The sequence below is a fragment of the Salvelinus fontinalis genome, chromosome 22 (assembly GCF_029448725.1).
Source record: "Salvelinus fontinalis isolate EN_2023a chromosome 22, ASM2944872v1, whole genome shotgun sequence".
Taxonomy (NCBI): domain Eukaryota; kingdom Metazoa; phylum Chordata; class Actinopteri; order Salmoniformes; family Salmonidae; genus Salvelinus; species Salvelinus fontinalis.
The window spans coordinates 32,065,460-32,081,364 of record NC_074686.1 but is presented as its reverse complement, the minus strand read 5'-3'; the positions used below and the strand labels follow the sequence as shown (position 1 = coordinate 32,081,364).

At 42.4% G+C, this 15,905-nt stretch overlaps 1 protein-coding gene and 1 long non-coding RNA gene across 6 annotated transcripts in view; one reads left to right on the top strand and one right to left on the bottom strand.

The window, feature by feature from the left end:
- The first annotated feature begins 3,830 nt into the window (after window positions 1-3,830).
- LOC129820205 (uncharacterized) lies at window positions 3,831-9,362 on the top strand. Of its 4 annotated transcripts, none has more exons than XR_008754160.1 (6): window positions 3,831-4,032; window positions 4,281-4,332; window positions 4,456-4,583; window positions 4,781-4,823; window positions 4,939-5,008; window positions 5,146-9,362. It is a non-coding gene; the product is annotated as an uncharacterized LOC129820205 (long non-coding RNA). The 4 variants fall into 4 exon arrangements; XR_008754161.1 differs by having other exon boundaries at window positions 4,456-4,595; XR_008754162.1 differs by having other exon boundaries at window positions 4,456-4,630.
- Window positions 7,088-15,905, bottom strand: part of LOC129820204 (alpha-catulin-like) — a 141,268-nt gene continuing 132,450 nt past the window's right edge. For both annotated transcript variants that reach the window (XM_055877205.1, XM_055877206.1), the window contains exons 16-19: window positions 13,837-13,893; window positions 9,756-9,875; window positions 8,062-8,145; window positions 7,088-7,893 (exon numbers count right to left, since the gene is read on the bottom strand). In XM_055877205.1, the coding sequence (XP_055733180.1) occupies window positions 7,729-7,893; window positions 8,062-8,145; window positions 9,756-9,875; window positions 13,837-13,893 (426 nt within the window). In that variant the 3' untranslated portion in view covers window positions 7,088-7,728. The remainder of the gene's footprint in view (window positions 7,894-8,061; window positions 8,146-9,755; window positions 9,876-13,836; window positions 13,894-15,905) is intronic.

The window sequence follows — 15,905 nt, the reverse complement described above, 5'->3', positions numbered from 1 at the left end:
AGTTGCTTTGCTTGGTAAAAAATGGGGAAATGGTCACATCAGTGCCTGATGACCGGGCGACAGGTCTTCCATACTCGTAGATAACGCCTCAGAGGCTTGTGGTCTAAACCATATTTCAGATGATTCTTGGCTGTAAGATAAGGAAAGGCTCATTTTCCAGTGCGCAGCTTTATTGAATGAAGCAGACCCGGAAAATACTCTGCATCCAGCTGTTAAAAACCAGACAACCACAGGCACATCCTGGAGCCACGACACAAATGTGCTTTGTTGCCCTAATGATAAAGTTCTGCTGATCTCTTATCAGACAAATGTTTGGCTGGGTGGATGAGGTATGTAGACGACTAGAGTGCTGACTGGCTTATAGCGAGCCAGAGAATGTCACTCCATCTAGGGATCGAGGCAAACAAGGAGACAAACAACCATGTTGCAACATTTGCTGACGTGGAGCTAGAGGCAGAAGCCTCGCCGCCTGCTGTCAGTCTGTAGCTGCAGCAATTTGAGGTCCCAGTCTGCTCATAATCATCATCAGTCAGAGTAACACATTGGAGTGGTGGGTATATACAGTGTGTGTGTGTGTGTGTGTGTCTGAATGAGCCATACAATGCATGTGCTGAGATGTCTGAGGAATTCTCCAATACTCCAAACACCACGTCAGACCAACTGCCAGTTTGTTAACAAACTCACTCTTCACATTATTTTTAAGTTGTGTAAAACAAAGCTACTCAATCCCTTGAGAAAGTGTTGTCAAGGCTGTGGTTTCATCCCTGTCGTCCCCCTAGAAAGTGTGAGTGTAAGAGGTGACTGAACTATGCTGTCTTAATACAGGCTTGTCTATGACCTTAGCACTTCTACAGTTCACTCTGAGAAAACCATCTTTGTTTCAGTAGTGACAGATGTCTTTGTAACGCAACTTGTTGAGCACTTGACTTACTGCAGCCAGTTGAGAGATGAGCATCATCCTCCAATCAGAGAGACAAATACACTACTATTTCTGTCACCAACCCAGACTTGCAAGAATTATTGTATTTCAATCATTTAACATAACTGTTTTTTTAAAGCCAGATCCAATTCATTATTTATATTTATTTCCACTGTCTCAGCTGCAGTTTTGTCTTTTTTCCCAGAATCAATTGCAGACTACACTACCACAGAGAAGAGTAACGGAAAAACACATTTCTTAGGCAGTACTCAGCCACAGTTTCCAAAAGCTTGGCAAAAGTTAGCCGATACATGGAAAAACTCTGTGTACCTCTCTCGCTCCCCTCCCCCTCTCTCTTTTGCTTTCTCTCTCTCTCCCTCCTCTTCCCTCTTCCCCCCTCTCTACCAATTATGTGGTCAACATGAGGTAATTTCACCTAAGCTGCCTTGTGCAAGAAAAAATGTTCCCTACAAATTGTCCACATAGCCAAACAGCCACGTCAGATATGCTTGGAATCTGACCGGTCAGTATCGAGTCTCGATTTCTCAAACTCAGGAAGGGAAAACATTCCCATGGTCCCTCTGTCCCACCCCTACCCCTTAGAAATCATTACGTAATTATCAGTGACACAAATTCAAGAGAACAAACATTTATGGAAGGCCTGGGAGAAACATTAAAGCTGAGTATAAAAAAGTTATATTGATATTGAAATATAACAGATTTAAGTCCCATTAGCACCAACACAATATTTGTTCTGATTCTAAAACAGAATCAGAACAAAACACATCTATCAGTAGGAGGCTATGTGGTAAGTTTTAAAGATCTGCCACGATGAATCATCCATTAAAACACATAGACTGTGGATAAGTGGCATATGGGTATGGCATTGGCTTGTGTTACCTCTTGTATTTACCATGCACCAACCTTTCCAAACTTGTATAGCAGTGACATCTAGTGTCAACAGAGTGTAAAAGGCACACTAATGAGCCAAGCACAATTTTCTGGAGGAGAGAGGTCAGGCGTTGTAAGTTGAAAGCAATACTTTCAGACGTCTCGGCACACATCAATCAAACTGCTGTGTGTGTGGCTATGTGAGCTTTTAGGTCTACTCTACAAAAAAAACAGCTGAATATACAGAAAACTTGCAACAAAGTTAGAAAAGTGAGTCATATTTCAAGATAGTCATTCTAAAGAGAGGGGGGCGGACCTGTCCATGGAGGATCTGGCATCCTCATTTATCATAATGTAAAATGTATGGAGCTTTGCGGTTATACGAAAGTCTGTACTTTATCTTCTCAGGAGAATACAGATGGAGAAGTATGGCTATGTCAGCAGCTCTATCCTCTGCATCCTCACCTCTGCATCCACATCCTCACCTATGTAGAGGTGCATCCTCACCTCTACATATACACTATATATACACAAAAGTATGTGGACACCCCTTCAAATAAGTGGACTCGGCTGTTTCAGCCACACCAGTTGCTGACAGGTGTATAAAATCGAGCACACCGCCATGCAATCTCCATAGACAAACATCGGCAGTAGAATGGCCTCACTGAAGAGTTCGGTGATGCAGGATGCCACCTTTCCAACAAGTCAGATCGTCAAATTTCTTCGCTGCTAGAGCTACCCCGGTCAAGTGCTGTTATTTTGAAGTGGAAACGTCTAGGAGCAACAATGGCTCAGCCACGAAGTGGTAGGCCACACAAGCTCACAGAATGGGACTGCCGAGTGCTGAAGCGCGTAAAAATCACCTGTCCTCGGTTACAACACTCACTACCGAGTTCCAAACTGCCTCTGGAAGGAACATTAGCATGATAACTGCTCGTCGGGAGCTTCATGAAATGGGTTTCCATGGTCGAGCAGCCGCACACAAGCCTAAGATCACCATGCGCAATGCCATTTGTCGGCTGGAGTGGTGTAAAGTTTGCCGCCATTGGACTCTGGAGCAGTGGAAACACGTTCTCTGGAAAGGTGAAGCACGGGTTTGGCGGATGCCAGGAGAACGCTACCTGCCCGAATGCCTAGTGCCAACTGTAAAGTTTGGTGCAGGAGGAATAATGGTCCGGGGCTGTTTTTCATATCTCGGGCTAGGCCCCTTAATTCCAGTGAAGGGAAATCTTAATGCTACAGCATATAATGACATTCTAGACGATTCTGTGCTTCCAACTTTATGGCAACAGTTTAGAGACGGCTCTTTCCTCTCTCAGCATGACAATTCCCCCACGCACAAAGCGAGGTCCATACAATGGTTTGTCGAGATTGCTGTGGAAGAACTTGACTGTCCTGCACATAGCCCTGACCTCAACCCCATCAAGGCCTAATTGCCCAACCTCACTAATGCTCTTGGGCTAAATGGAACTAAGTCCCTGCAGCAATGTTCCAACATCTAGTGGAAAGCCTTCCCAGAAGAGTGGAGACTGTTATAGCAGCAAAGGGGGACCAACTCCATATTAATGTCATGATTTTGGAATGAGATGAGTAGGTGTCCACATACTTTTGGTCATGTAGTTGAAATGTATTATGCAATGGCCATTGATATGAAAAGTAATGATTATGAAGGGAATTACTCATTGATGAAACACCTGTTTAGAGGCATTTTGGATTCATCCCAGTTTTAGGATTGGATTTATTATTAATCACTTGAAGTGGGGTTTGAAGGGCATGAGAAATTGACAGCCTACTGCACTGTATGCAGCAACACCGAATCAAAAGTAAGGTCACTGTCAAGCATCCTTCCCTTTAATAGAGACATATTCCCTTTCTAAAAGTGCATTGCATCTACAAGAAAAGGTAACATTTAAGGGTACAGTATAGTACAGTACGAAACATTAAGATAACACCTGTTGACATCAGGAGGGTGTGCTCCAGTCTAGTAGGTGGCGGTAATGCAACATTTATTGGATGCCAACCGCCGTTAAACCTCATCGAAGAAGAAGTGCAACAGCATTTACACTCCGTTACGAAATCGAAGCATTTGTAAAATTATCTGTCAAATATTTTACTATTATTTGATGCCCTTTGGTACTAGTTAGTTCTATCAACGGAAGACAAAACACACAATAAGGCACCCTCTGTCAGGGATCGGTATTACACTCGGTGGTATAAAAGGGGTAACGTCTTTTAGCTACCAATGTTGGCTACTGAGCTTAGGCGTCAACATGATACAAACACGTGTTTTGGTTATGGCAGCCTGACAGCCTTTATGCCATTTACAGTAATTTTATAGAATGGGCAGTTGACTAATGTGTTAGTGTTGGGCTGGTCCAAAAACCTGAAAACCCTTCTTGTTCATGATTCGTTACTACTGGTTTATTGACATTGTTATGAATTAATAAAGTTGTGTATTCGTTGTGCTTAGATATCAAGGGTGCGGCTTGTGAAGACCAGTGCGTTCTTCAGCATTCAAATAGGTAAGAACATCATTGTTCATTTCCTGCTATTGAGATAAGTAGATGCACTTGCTACACTTCAAATTTGACCATGTTAGCTCATCAACGACACTACAGCAGATCAACCCGTTACTTCGCTACCAGTTTTTTACAGAACCTGTGTGATCACCCTGGCAGAGACTCACCCTATTCTTCAGAATGGCAGGACAATCAAGAGTATCAACTATCAAATAAGCGTTGGCTGCAGTCGCCTGCAGAACAGTGTCCGAGAAGTCAGAGATTATGTGCTACATTTTTTAAATAATGTTATATAAATCTGGTATATTATCTTCCATAACATAAATATATATGATTTTATATGACTAGTATTATCTGGTACGTTATACTACTGCTATAAACTATGGTATTGTCATCCTCTGAGTTTGACTTGGGACTGTCAAACTAACTAGCGCGTCTTCCTTTTTCCCAGGGAGGGAAACTTGTGCAGGTGGGGAGGAGTACACCACTTACAGGTGATTACAACCTTTTGCACCTCGGCAGATAATCCACCGTTTATGGTTAGTGCCATTTATTACTCGTAGATCTTTTGAAATGATCCTGGAATGTAATCCTAGATTCTCTTTTCAGCTGCATAAGGAGTCGGCTATTGGAGGTCAATGAGGTTATTCTTGAAAGGCCAAAACTTTTACTGGGAAAGGTGAGGAGCATTTCCATAAGCTTCATTCCAGTTAAAACATATTTTTGGTCAGTCTAGTGCTTCATTTACATGTACCCCATTGAGAAGGTAAATTACATCAGCATGGCTAACTCTCCTACCTGTGTGCATCTGACCAGCCTTCTTAAAATAGAGAGCAAGACAGTCACTAACGGGCTCCTGAGCAGAGAGGAGTACGAGAGCATCGTCTCTAAACGGACCAGCAGCACCCAGCCTGAGCCATGCTGAGGAATGAAGAGTTCACAGGGACTTTTCCTGGGGCAGCTTTGTTGGAGGGGTCCCTCATCTCCTTCAGACCCAGCCAGACCTAGGTACCTGCATAAAGCATACCCCTGTCCAGATGTGGATGACAGTGGAGATGGAGGTTCTCTAGCCTCTACCAGGAGTAGGTAGTCCAGTGCAAATACTTTTGTTTGTTTTGTTGTAACATGGAAGAAATTGAGCCAGTTACGTTTTAGGAGATACTTTTTTTTTAGCTCTTAATGATTGATGGAATGTGAAATGTAATTTTCTAAAGGAGGAAATTCGTAAGATATTTCCATTACGTCGGTCATTGACTATGTACCAAAATAACTTAAATTACCCAATCCACCCTGTTTTAAGAAAAATAATGTTTATTTAAATTTGTGTTCCATTTATAATCATTTAACTGTCAAAAGAATAATGGTCCAAAACTAAATCTACTTCTTCACATCTGGGGCTTTACTCAACAGCAGCCGACTTTACCTGCACTAATTCACAACTATCTCTAAAGCTTAATATGGTGGTTTAGTCTTCACACAAACCATTCAGGTTTAGTAGGACCAGACTCATCATCTCTGTGGATACAGATATCTATGCTTCAAGTACCATAATAATACAGCGTGATACACAAAAGCCTACAAGGCAGTCTTAGACAGCATCCCAAATTATACCCTATTTGATATATATAGACCACTACTTTTGAACAGAAAAACTAAAAGTAGTGCACTATATTTGTATTTAATTTAACTAGGCAAGCCAGTTAAGGCCTCCCGAGTGGTGCAGTGGTCTAAGGCAGTGCTAGCTGTGCCACTAGAGATTCTGAGTTCGAGTCCAGGGTCTGTCGCAGCCGGCCGCGACCGGGAGACCCATGGGGCGGCGCACAATTGGCCCATCGTCGTCCGGGTTAGGGGAGGGTTTGGCCGGCAGGGATGTCCTTGTCCCATAGCACACTAGCGACTCCTGCGGCGGGCCGGGTGCAGTCCTCCGACACATTGGTGGGGCTGGCTCCCGGGTTAAGTGGACATTGTGTCAAGAAGCAGTACCACTTGGTTGGGAAGCACGGCTCTCGACCTTCGCCTCTCCCAAGTCCGTACGGGAGTTGCATCGATGAGACAAGACTGTAAATACCAATTGGATACCACGAAATTGGGGAGAAAAAAAGGGCTAAATAATAATAATTCATATTTACAATGACGGACTACCAAAAGGCCACCTGCAGGGACTGGGATAAAAAAATATACAAATATAGGACAAAACACACATCACGACAAGAGACAGCGCTACATAAAGAGAGACCTAAGACAACATAGCATGGTAGCAACATGACAACAACATGGTAGCAACACAAAATATGGTACAAACATCATAGGGCACAGACAACCGCACAAAGAGCAAGAAGGCAGAGACAACAATACATCACGCGAAGCAGCCACAACTGTCAGTAAGAGTATCCATGATTGAGTCTGAATTAAGAGATGGAGATAAAACTGTCTAGTTTGAGTGTTTTGCAGCTCGTTCCAGTCGCTAGCTGCTGCGAACTGAAAAGACAAGCGACCCAGGGAGGTGTGTGCTTTGGAGACCTTTAACAGAATGTGACTGGCAGAATGGGTGCAGTATGTGGAATAGGTTGCCATTTGGGACGGACTTTTACTTACAAGTACACTTCATAAGGAACAGCTTCAAAACCACAGTTCATTTGACTCATGCGCTGGACCATCAGTCTTTTAGATAGGTCTTCTGAAAACATGGATAAAACAGTATACCACATATACACGGAAAATGATTCAATACATTACAGAGAGTAGAAAGTCAGTCGGATAAAATTGTCTCTGCTGAAATAGAGCCATAATAAGAACTTTATGTGTCAGTCAGTTTATACAAGCTAAGTGGCATAATTCAGTGATTAAACCTTCAATTTACTCTCTTATTTGGCATCAAAGTGAGATTGCATTAATTACACTCAATAATTGCTAAGCCATGATGCGTTTGGTTGGTGTACAACAGTGAGAGCAATATCAGCGTTTGTCCTGGTCCCAGATCTGTTTGGCCAGTCTTGCCAACTCCTCATGACAATGGCCATAGGTATCGACAAGACAGCTCAAAACTGAGCTGGGACCAGGTGATCAGAAAGCTGGGGTAACAGCCCAAATCACTGGGTAAGATTCAAAGACGTGATAATGGCATCATGCTCTGGCTTTCATTTCAGTACATTTCATATCTTCATACATGTGATACATTTGGCTGAGATGTGCTACAGGTTACAGTTACACGACAAAGTGAATGGGCTGATTACACTGACAGGCACATAAGTGAGCGTTTTTAGTTTTTTTGGACAAAATTGTCTAAGTGAGTGAGGCGTCTGTCGTCGTCGTCCCCCCCCCCCCCAGGTGGTTGACAATGGTATGCTCCAGCTCTGTGATAGGTGATACAGGTTAGGGGTCAAAGGTCACTAGACTGGACTACTTGCTCTCCAGGAAGGTGAGGTTGGCCATATGCTTCTCCAGGGACTTGACCCCGAAGCCGTTGCTGTTCTTGCCGCTGAGTGCGCCGTCTTTGACGGGCGTGGACAACTGCCTGTCCCTCCAGCTCTGTGGAGAGTCCAGACTGCTTCTCTCTGACTTATACTGGAGACACAGACATAGGATATGGTAGTTATTTTTTTATATCTAACCAATGTAAAAACATTGGAGAAAATGACCACCATTGACATTCATCTGTCTACTCAAACCCCAGTAAACATTGGTTTCTTGGACAACTTGGTAGATCAGCTGATATCAACTGTGACCTCTCACCTTTCTGACAAGTTTATTACAGACTGGCAGGAGGTAGGTTACCACAGTCATGATGGCTCTAGTGTTCTGAATGGATGAATCCACCTAGAGAGACAGAAAAATATTCTAAAAACATATCAAGGATGGTTGGTGGTCTTTATAGAATGTAATATTCATCCTAACAACATAAAGATACCGACTTTTATCCCTGTGGGGAAATGTTGGTAAACCACATGGGAAAGCTGATTGGCTAAGTTTGCTAAAACCAGCTCTTGACAACCACCAGACAGAGCCTCAATTTCCTGCTCCATTAAAAAAGGCCTTTCAGCAATGACCTTTGTTTGATTAAACCACCCTGACAGACCAACAGAAGACTGATCTGTCTGGTTAATGACAACTTGAGGAGAACGCCAATGCCTATATAACCGATCCACATTAATCATAGAAGCTCATTAGTGTGTCCTAAATGGCACCCTATTCCCTACTTTTGACCAGACTCCTGTGGGCTCTGGTCAAAAGTAGTGCACTATATGGGAATAGGGTGCCATTTGGGATGCAAACCATGTCATTCTCTAATCTCTCATTCTGACTGTAACCTTCCCCATTAGTAAAAAGTGACCCATGCCAGTTCATCACTGTCCAACTGATTTTAATGGAGGTTAATTAAGCTCAGTGTCATTAAAGGGTTTAATTTTACAATCATGTTTTCATGATTGACCTCTGTAAACCAGTAACAAATGTTTGCCCAATGCTGCCAATGCTGATGAATGGGTTGACTTTCTGTTCTTTTTCATTGCAGTTTATCAATACTCCTTGTCAGTTTCGTTTCTGTGCATCGTCTCACTCTTCTCTATAACCACACCTTTTGTCACATGATAGAACTGTATTCATAATAATAGAACCTGCCAGTCAATATCTGTATGACTGATACTCATTATTTTGCTGAAAATTTGAACTAAGAACTTCTAATAAAAGTGGATTTTATTACACAAACAAATACAGTCATTGACAACTAAGGCCTGTCACTTAGGAATGTCCTTGTTTTTTAAAGAAAATAAATGTTTTGTCCATTAAAATAACATCACATTGATCAGAAATACATTGTTAATATTGTAAATGACTATTGTAGCTGGAAATGGCAGAGGCCTGTTATCGTAAAGAGGCCCATTATCAGCAACCATCACTCCTGTGTTCCAATGGCATGTTGTTAGCTAATCCAAGTTTATCATTTTAAAAGGCTAATTGATCATTAGAAAACCCGTTTGCAATTATGTTAGCACAGCTGAAAATGTTGTTCTGATTAAAGAAGCAATGAAACTGTCCTTCTTGAGACTAGTTGAGTATCTTGAGCATCAGCATTTGTGGGTCCGATTAACCCCAGAATCTGCGAAAGCCAGCAGCAGCGGGAGGCAAATAGTTGGGTCACGTAATTCCCCCCCCCCCTTCTGGTTATCTAGATCTCTGGCACCCTCTTGGAGCATTTGTCTTATTTCATAAAACCGTAAACTCAAAACCAACTATATGCATTATTAAAACACATAGGGTGTGTCTATATATGGAAAAGTACACGTTTAAACATCTTGGACAATCGATTGGTCGAAAGAATAGACGACTTTCGGTCAACCAAGATCTTGTTTAGTCAGGGACAGCACCATTGACAACAACAGCATAGTTCCACATATGTCACTGTAAGGCTGGTGTATCAGTAACAGTACCTTCTGGAAGGTGGCAGTCTTGCCCTGTACCGGCGTCCTCGCCCCCATCTGCAGCTGCTGACATAAGCCCATAAGCTTCTCCATCTCCGAAAGCACTACCACCTTCTCTTCATCCATCAGCTGTGAGAAGGAAAAGGAGACATTTAATTATGTCAAAATGTGATCACTAAAAAAGTTGCTCTATAAAAACACAGTTAAGGTTTAGGAGTAGAGTTGCATTGCAATTTCTCCAACTTCCCTGGTTTGGAGGATTCCGGATATCCTACTTATTCCCTAATAATTCCATGAATCATCCAACCAGGATTTCTGGAAAACCTGGTAATTTTGAGAAAGTTACCGGAATTTTGCAAACCTATTTAGGTTAGAATGGAGTTTATGCATTAAAATCTCACTGTGCTTGAAGTCTCATGTACAGTTCAAGTTGAAAGTTTACACACACTTAGGTTGGTGTCATTAAAACTCATTTTTCAACCACTCCACAAATTTCTTGTTAACAAACTATAGTTTTGGTAAGTCGGTAAGGACATCTACTTTGTGCATGACACAAGTAATTTTTCCCAAAATTGTTTACAGACAGATTATTTCACTTAGAACTCACTGTATCACAATTCCAGTGGGTCAGAAGTTTACGTACACTAAGTTGACTGTGCCTTTAAACAGCTTGGAAAATTCCAGAAAATTATGTCATGGCTTTAGAAGCTTCTGATAGGCCCATTGTCATTATTTGAGTCAATTGGAGGTTTACCTGTGAATGTATTTCAATGCCTACCTTCACACTCAAGTGACTCTTTGCTTCACAACATGGGAAAATCAAAAAAGATCAGCCAAGACCTCAGAAGAAAAAAAATTGTAGACCTCCACAGATCTGGTTCATCCTTGGGAGCAATTTCCAAACGCCTGAAGGTACCACGTTAATCTGTACAAACAATAGTACGCAAGTATAAACACCATGGGACCACGCAGCCGTCATACCGCTCAGGAAGGAGCAGAGTTCTGTCTCCTAGAGATGAACGTACTTTGGTGCGAAAAGTGCAAATCAATCCCAGAACAACAGCAAAGGACCTTGTGAAGATGCTGGAGGAAACGGGTACAAAAGTATCTATATCCACAGTAAAACAAGTTCTATTTTGACATAACCTGAAAGACCGCTCAGCAAGGAAGAAGCCACTGCTCCAAAACCGTCATAAAAAAGCCACACTACGGTTTGCAACTGCACATGGGGACAAAGATCGTACTTTTTGGAGAAATGTCCTCTGGTCTGATGAAACAAAAATAGAACTGTTTGGCCACAATGACCATCGTTATGTTTGGAGTAAAAAGTGGGAGGCTTGCAAGCCGAAGAACACCATCCCAACCGTGAAGCACGGGGGTGGCAGCATCATGTTGTGGGAGTGCTTTGCTGCAGGAGGGACTGGTGCACCTCCCAAAATAGATGGCATCATGAGGAAAGAAAACGATGTCGATATATTGAAGCAACATCTCAAGACATCAGTCAGGAAGTTAAAGCTTGGTCGCAAATGGGTCTTCCAAATGGACAATGACCCCAAGCATACTTCCAAAGTTGTGGCAAAATGGCTTAAGGACAACAAAGTCGAGGTATTGGAGTGGTCATCACAAAGCCCTGATCTAAATCCTTTAGAAAATGTGTGGGCAGAACTGAAAAAGCATGTGGAGGCCTACAAACCTGACTCAGTTACACCAGCTCTGTCAGGAGGAAATGGGCCAAAATTCACCAAATTTATTTGTGGGATGCTTGTGGAAGGCTACCCGAAACGTTTGACCCAAGTTAAACAATATAAAGGCAATGCTACCAAATACTAATTGAGTGTATGTGAACTTCTGACCCACTGGGAATGTGATGAAAGAAATAAAAAATGAAATAAATCATTCTCTGTACTATTATTCGGATATTTCACATTAAAATAAAGTGGTGATCCTAACTGACCTAAAACAGGGAATTTTTTACACGGATTAAATGTCAGGAATTGTGAAAAACTGAGTTTAAATGTATTTGGCTAAGGTGTATGTAAACTTCCGATTTCAACTGTATGCCATTATTTCTATGTTACATCCTTTTTCTAAAATGGATTAAATACTTTCCCCCCATCAATCTACACACAAAAACAGATTTTTTGAAATTATAGCAAATTTATCAAATAAAATAAACTGAAATATCACATTTACATAAGTATTCAGACCCTTTACATTGTTGAAGCACCTTTGGCAGCCTTGATTCTTCTTGGGTATGATGCTAAAAGCTTGGCACACCAGTATTTGGAAAGTTTCTCCCATTCTTGTCTGCAGATCATCTCAAGCTCTGTCAGATTGGATGGGGAGCGTTGCTGCACAGCTATTTTCAGGTCTCTCCAGAGATGGACTCTGGACTTGTCCCGAAGACACTCCTGCATTGTCTTGGTTGTGTACTTAGGGTCGTTGTCCTGTTTGAAGTTGAACCTTCGCCCCAGTCTGAGGTCCTGAGCACTCTGGAGCAGGTTTTCAAAAAGGATCTCTCTGTACTTTGCGCCGTTCATCTTTGCCTCGATCCTGACTAGTCTCCCAGCCCCTGCCGCTGAAAAACATCCCCACAGTATGATCCTGCCACCACCATGCTTTACCGTAGGGACGGTGCCAGGTTTCCTCCAGACGTGACACTTGGCATTCAGGCCAAAGAATTCAATTTTGGTTTCGTCAGACCAGAGAATCTTGTTTCTCGTGGTCTGAGAGTCTTTAAGTGCCTTTGGCAAACTCCAAGCTGGCTGTCATGTGCCTTTTACTGAGGAGTGGCTTTCATCTGGCCTCTCTACCATAAAAGGCCTGATTGGTGGAGTGCTGCAGAGATGGTTGTCCTTCTGAAAGGTTCTCTCATCTCCACAGAGGAACTCTGGAGCTCTGTCAGAGAGAGCATCAGGTTCTTTGTCACCTCCCTGACCAAGGCCCTTCTCCCCTGATTGCTCAGTTTGGCCCGGCGGCCAGCGCCTCTAGGAAGAGTCTTGGTGGTTCCAAACTTCTTCCATTGTTGAATGATGGAGGCCACTGTGTTCTTGGACACCTTCAATGCTGCAGACATGTTTTGGTACACTTCCCCAGATCTGTGCCTCGACACAATCCTGTCTCGGAGCTCTACGGACAATTCCTTCAACCTCATGGCTTGTTTTTTGCTCTGACATGGCCTGTCAACTGTGGGACCTTATATAGACAGGTGTGTGCCTTTCCAAATCATATCCAATACATTTAATTTATCACAAGTGTACTCCCATCAAGTTGTCGAAACATCTCAAGGATGATCAATGGAAACAGGATTCACCTGAGCTCAATTTTGATTCATAGCAAAGGGTCTGTTTTTTATAAATTCGCAAAAATGTCAAACCAGTTTTTGCTTTGCCATTATTGGGTTATTGTGTGTAGATTGCTGAGGATTTTTAAATATTTTTTTATCCAATTTAGAATAAAGCTGTAACGTAACAAAATGTTGAAAAAGTGGTCAAGGGGTCTGAATACATCTGCAGGCACTGTATTATAATCCTACTACATTAGAATATATCTGTGTCGTACCATTCACAATCTCTGGTAAACATATTTAGGAACATTTTCAGCCTCAGTTGAAAATGTTCAGGCTGATTAGCATAAAGAACTTGATCATTTACAAGAGGGCAGTGCAGCTGCACCACAAGCCTGCTTCATTCCAGAGTGGGGGGGGGACTCCATTAGCCAATGTTTGTTTGAAGTAATTAATCAAACGCACGCTGCTGAGCTGAAGTGCTGGATGTGTTGATTATGTATTAGTAGTATGTGTGAGTGTGTATGTGCGTGTATTAGTGTTTGGGTGCACTCTCCGGAGAGCAGGGTTAGCCAGTGTTGATAACCACATTTCCACTTTACCCAGTGACGGATGGCAGTCATGAATGTCTGTCAAAGAGGGACATTTAATTAAACTCCAGGACCTGGACACTTTGGAAAGAGGGAGGCATACTTCCTTGTTTCTTTGATTGGAGTACAGAGGAAACTGAAACTGGGTGCAGGATTAATTGCCTGCCTAGCGTGGGTGAAGAACGTGCGTGGGTGTGGTTGCGTGCGCGTGTACCAGGGTGGACAAAGTGTGTAGTGAAGAACACAGCTGGAGTCCTTCCTCAGAAAGCACCTGCAGAAGGAGAGAGATTTATATATAAATATATATATAAATGAGAGCGAGACAGAGGGGAAAAAAAGCATGGCTCACTTTATTGGCAGAACATTCTGAGCCCTGGTCTGGCAGAACATTCTGAACCCTGGTCTAGCAAATCTATCAGCCAAGTAATGTCAATTCCACTCAATGGCTGTATTGTAAGTGGCTGGGATGATGTGAACAAGACCGGTACACTGTACTGTAAGGTTTCCAAATTCAAATGTATTTCAAATTAGCCAATCGGTGAGCAGCTAATTAGAATAATTGCAAGTTACATTTTGCTGTGTGAAAGGGTAGAGCTTTAGAAAATATGGTTCTACCATGAAACTTGAGGGGACATTGACAGTTCTCTACTCTGTTCCGTTTTCTACTATATTCTACTACTCTGTTCCATATTCTATTTAAGTGATAATGCCAGAGAAGCCGGTGTTTGTTGGATATATTGGCACAGGTTTTGTTAGGCCTGAGACAAAGTACCAATATATCCTCCAAACACTGGGTATCCTCCATATAACGGGTTACCAACATATTCAAATAATGATTGACATATTATCTTTCAAAACATTATTGTGATGAATTTATTCATACTATTTGATTCTTCCATAAGATATAGTCCCATATCTAGGGTTGCTACCCAATCTGGCTAGTCACTCCTATCGGTTCGGTTGCCAGAGACGCGACCCAGTCGTTCAGTCTTTTTGTTCTGTATCTATGGACGCGACTCAGTCGTTTGTTCTAAATGTTCCATTGCCATTATTGCTGGCAATGTTGTTATCCTTGCAGTCACGTCAAACAGTGCAGCCAGAATAACAACAGTAGCAGCATTTGCACTTGTTTAAGCTGTTTTCTAATGACATTTATTTGGATACATCCATAACATTGAGCTAATGAAGTGCGATTTCACCTGGAATAGAAAATGTGTTCTCTCGTTGCTCAGAGGAGCTAGCCAACAAAACATCTAACACAATCTTTTCAAACTGAAGCTGGAAAGACGTAAAACAAAACGAATTGCAGCTAGTTTGCTCTTTTTTCAATTTATATTTCTTTGTATACACAGCGGGGAGAACAAGTATTTGATACACTGCCGATTTTGCAGGTTTTCCTACTTACAAAGCATGTAGAGGTCTGTCATTTTTATCATAGGTACACTTCAACTGTGAGAGACGGAATCTAAAATCCAGAAAATCACATTGTATGATTTTTAAGTAATTAATTTGCATTTTATTGCATGACATAAGTATTTGATCACCTACCAACCAGTAAGAATTCTGGCTCTCACAGACTTGTTACTTTTTCTTTAAGAAGCCCTCCTGTTCTCCACTCATTACCTGTATTAACTGCACCTGTTTGAACTTGTTACCTGTACAAAAGACACCTGTCCACACACTCAATCAAACAGACTCCAACCTCTCCACAATGGCCAAGACCAGAGAGCTGTGTAAGGACATCAGGGATAAAATTGTAGACCTGCACAAGGCTGGTATGGGCTACAGGACAATAGGCAAGCGGCTTGGTGAGAAGGCAACAACTGTTGGCGCAATTACTAGAAAAAGGAAGAAGTTCAAGATGACGGTCAATCACCCTCGGTCTGGGGCTCCATGCAAGATCTCACGTCGTGGGGCATCAATGATCATGAGGAATGTGAGGGATCAGCCCAGAACTACACGGCAGGACCTGGTCAATGACCTGAAGAGAGCTGGGACCACAGTCTCAAAGAAAACCATTAGTAACACACTACGCCGTCATGGATTAAAATCCTGCAGCGCACGCAAGGTCCCCCTGCTCATGCCAGCGCATGTCCAGGCCCGTCTGAAGTTTGCCAATGACCATCTGGATGATCCAGAGGAGGAATGGGAGAAGGTCATGTGGTCTGATGAGACAAAAATATAACTTTTTGGTTTAAACTCCACTCGCCGTGTTTGGAGGAAGAAGAAGGATGAGTACAACCCCAAGAACACCATCCCAACTGTGAAGCATGGAGGTGGAAA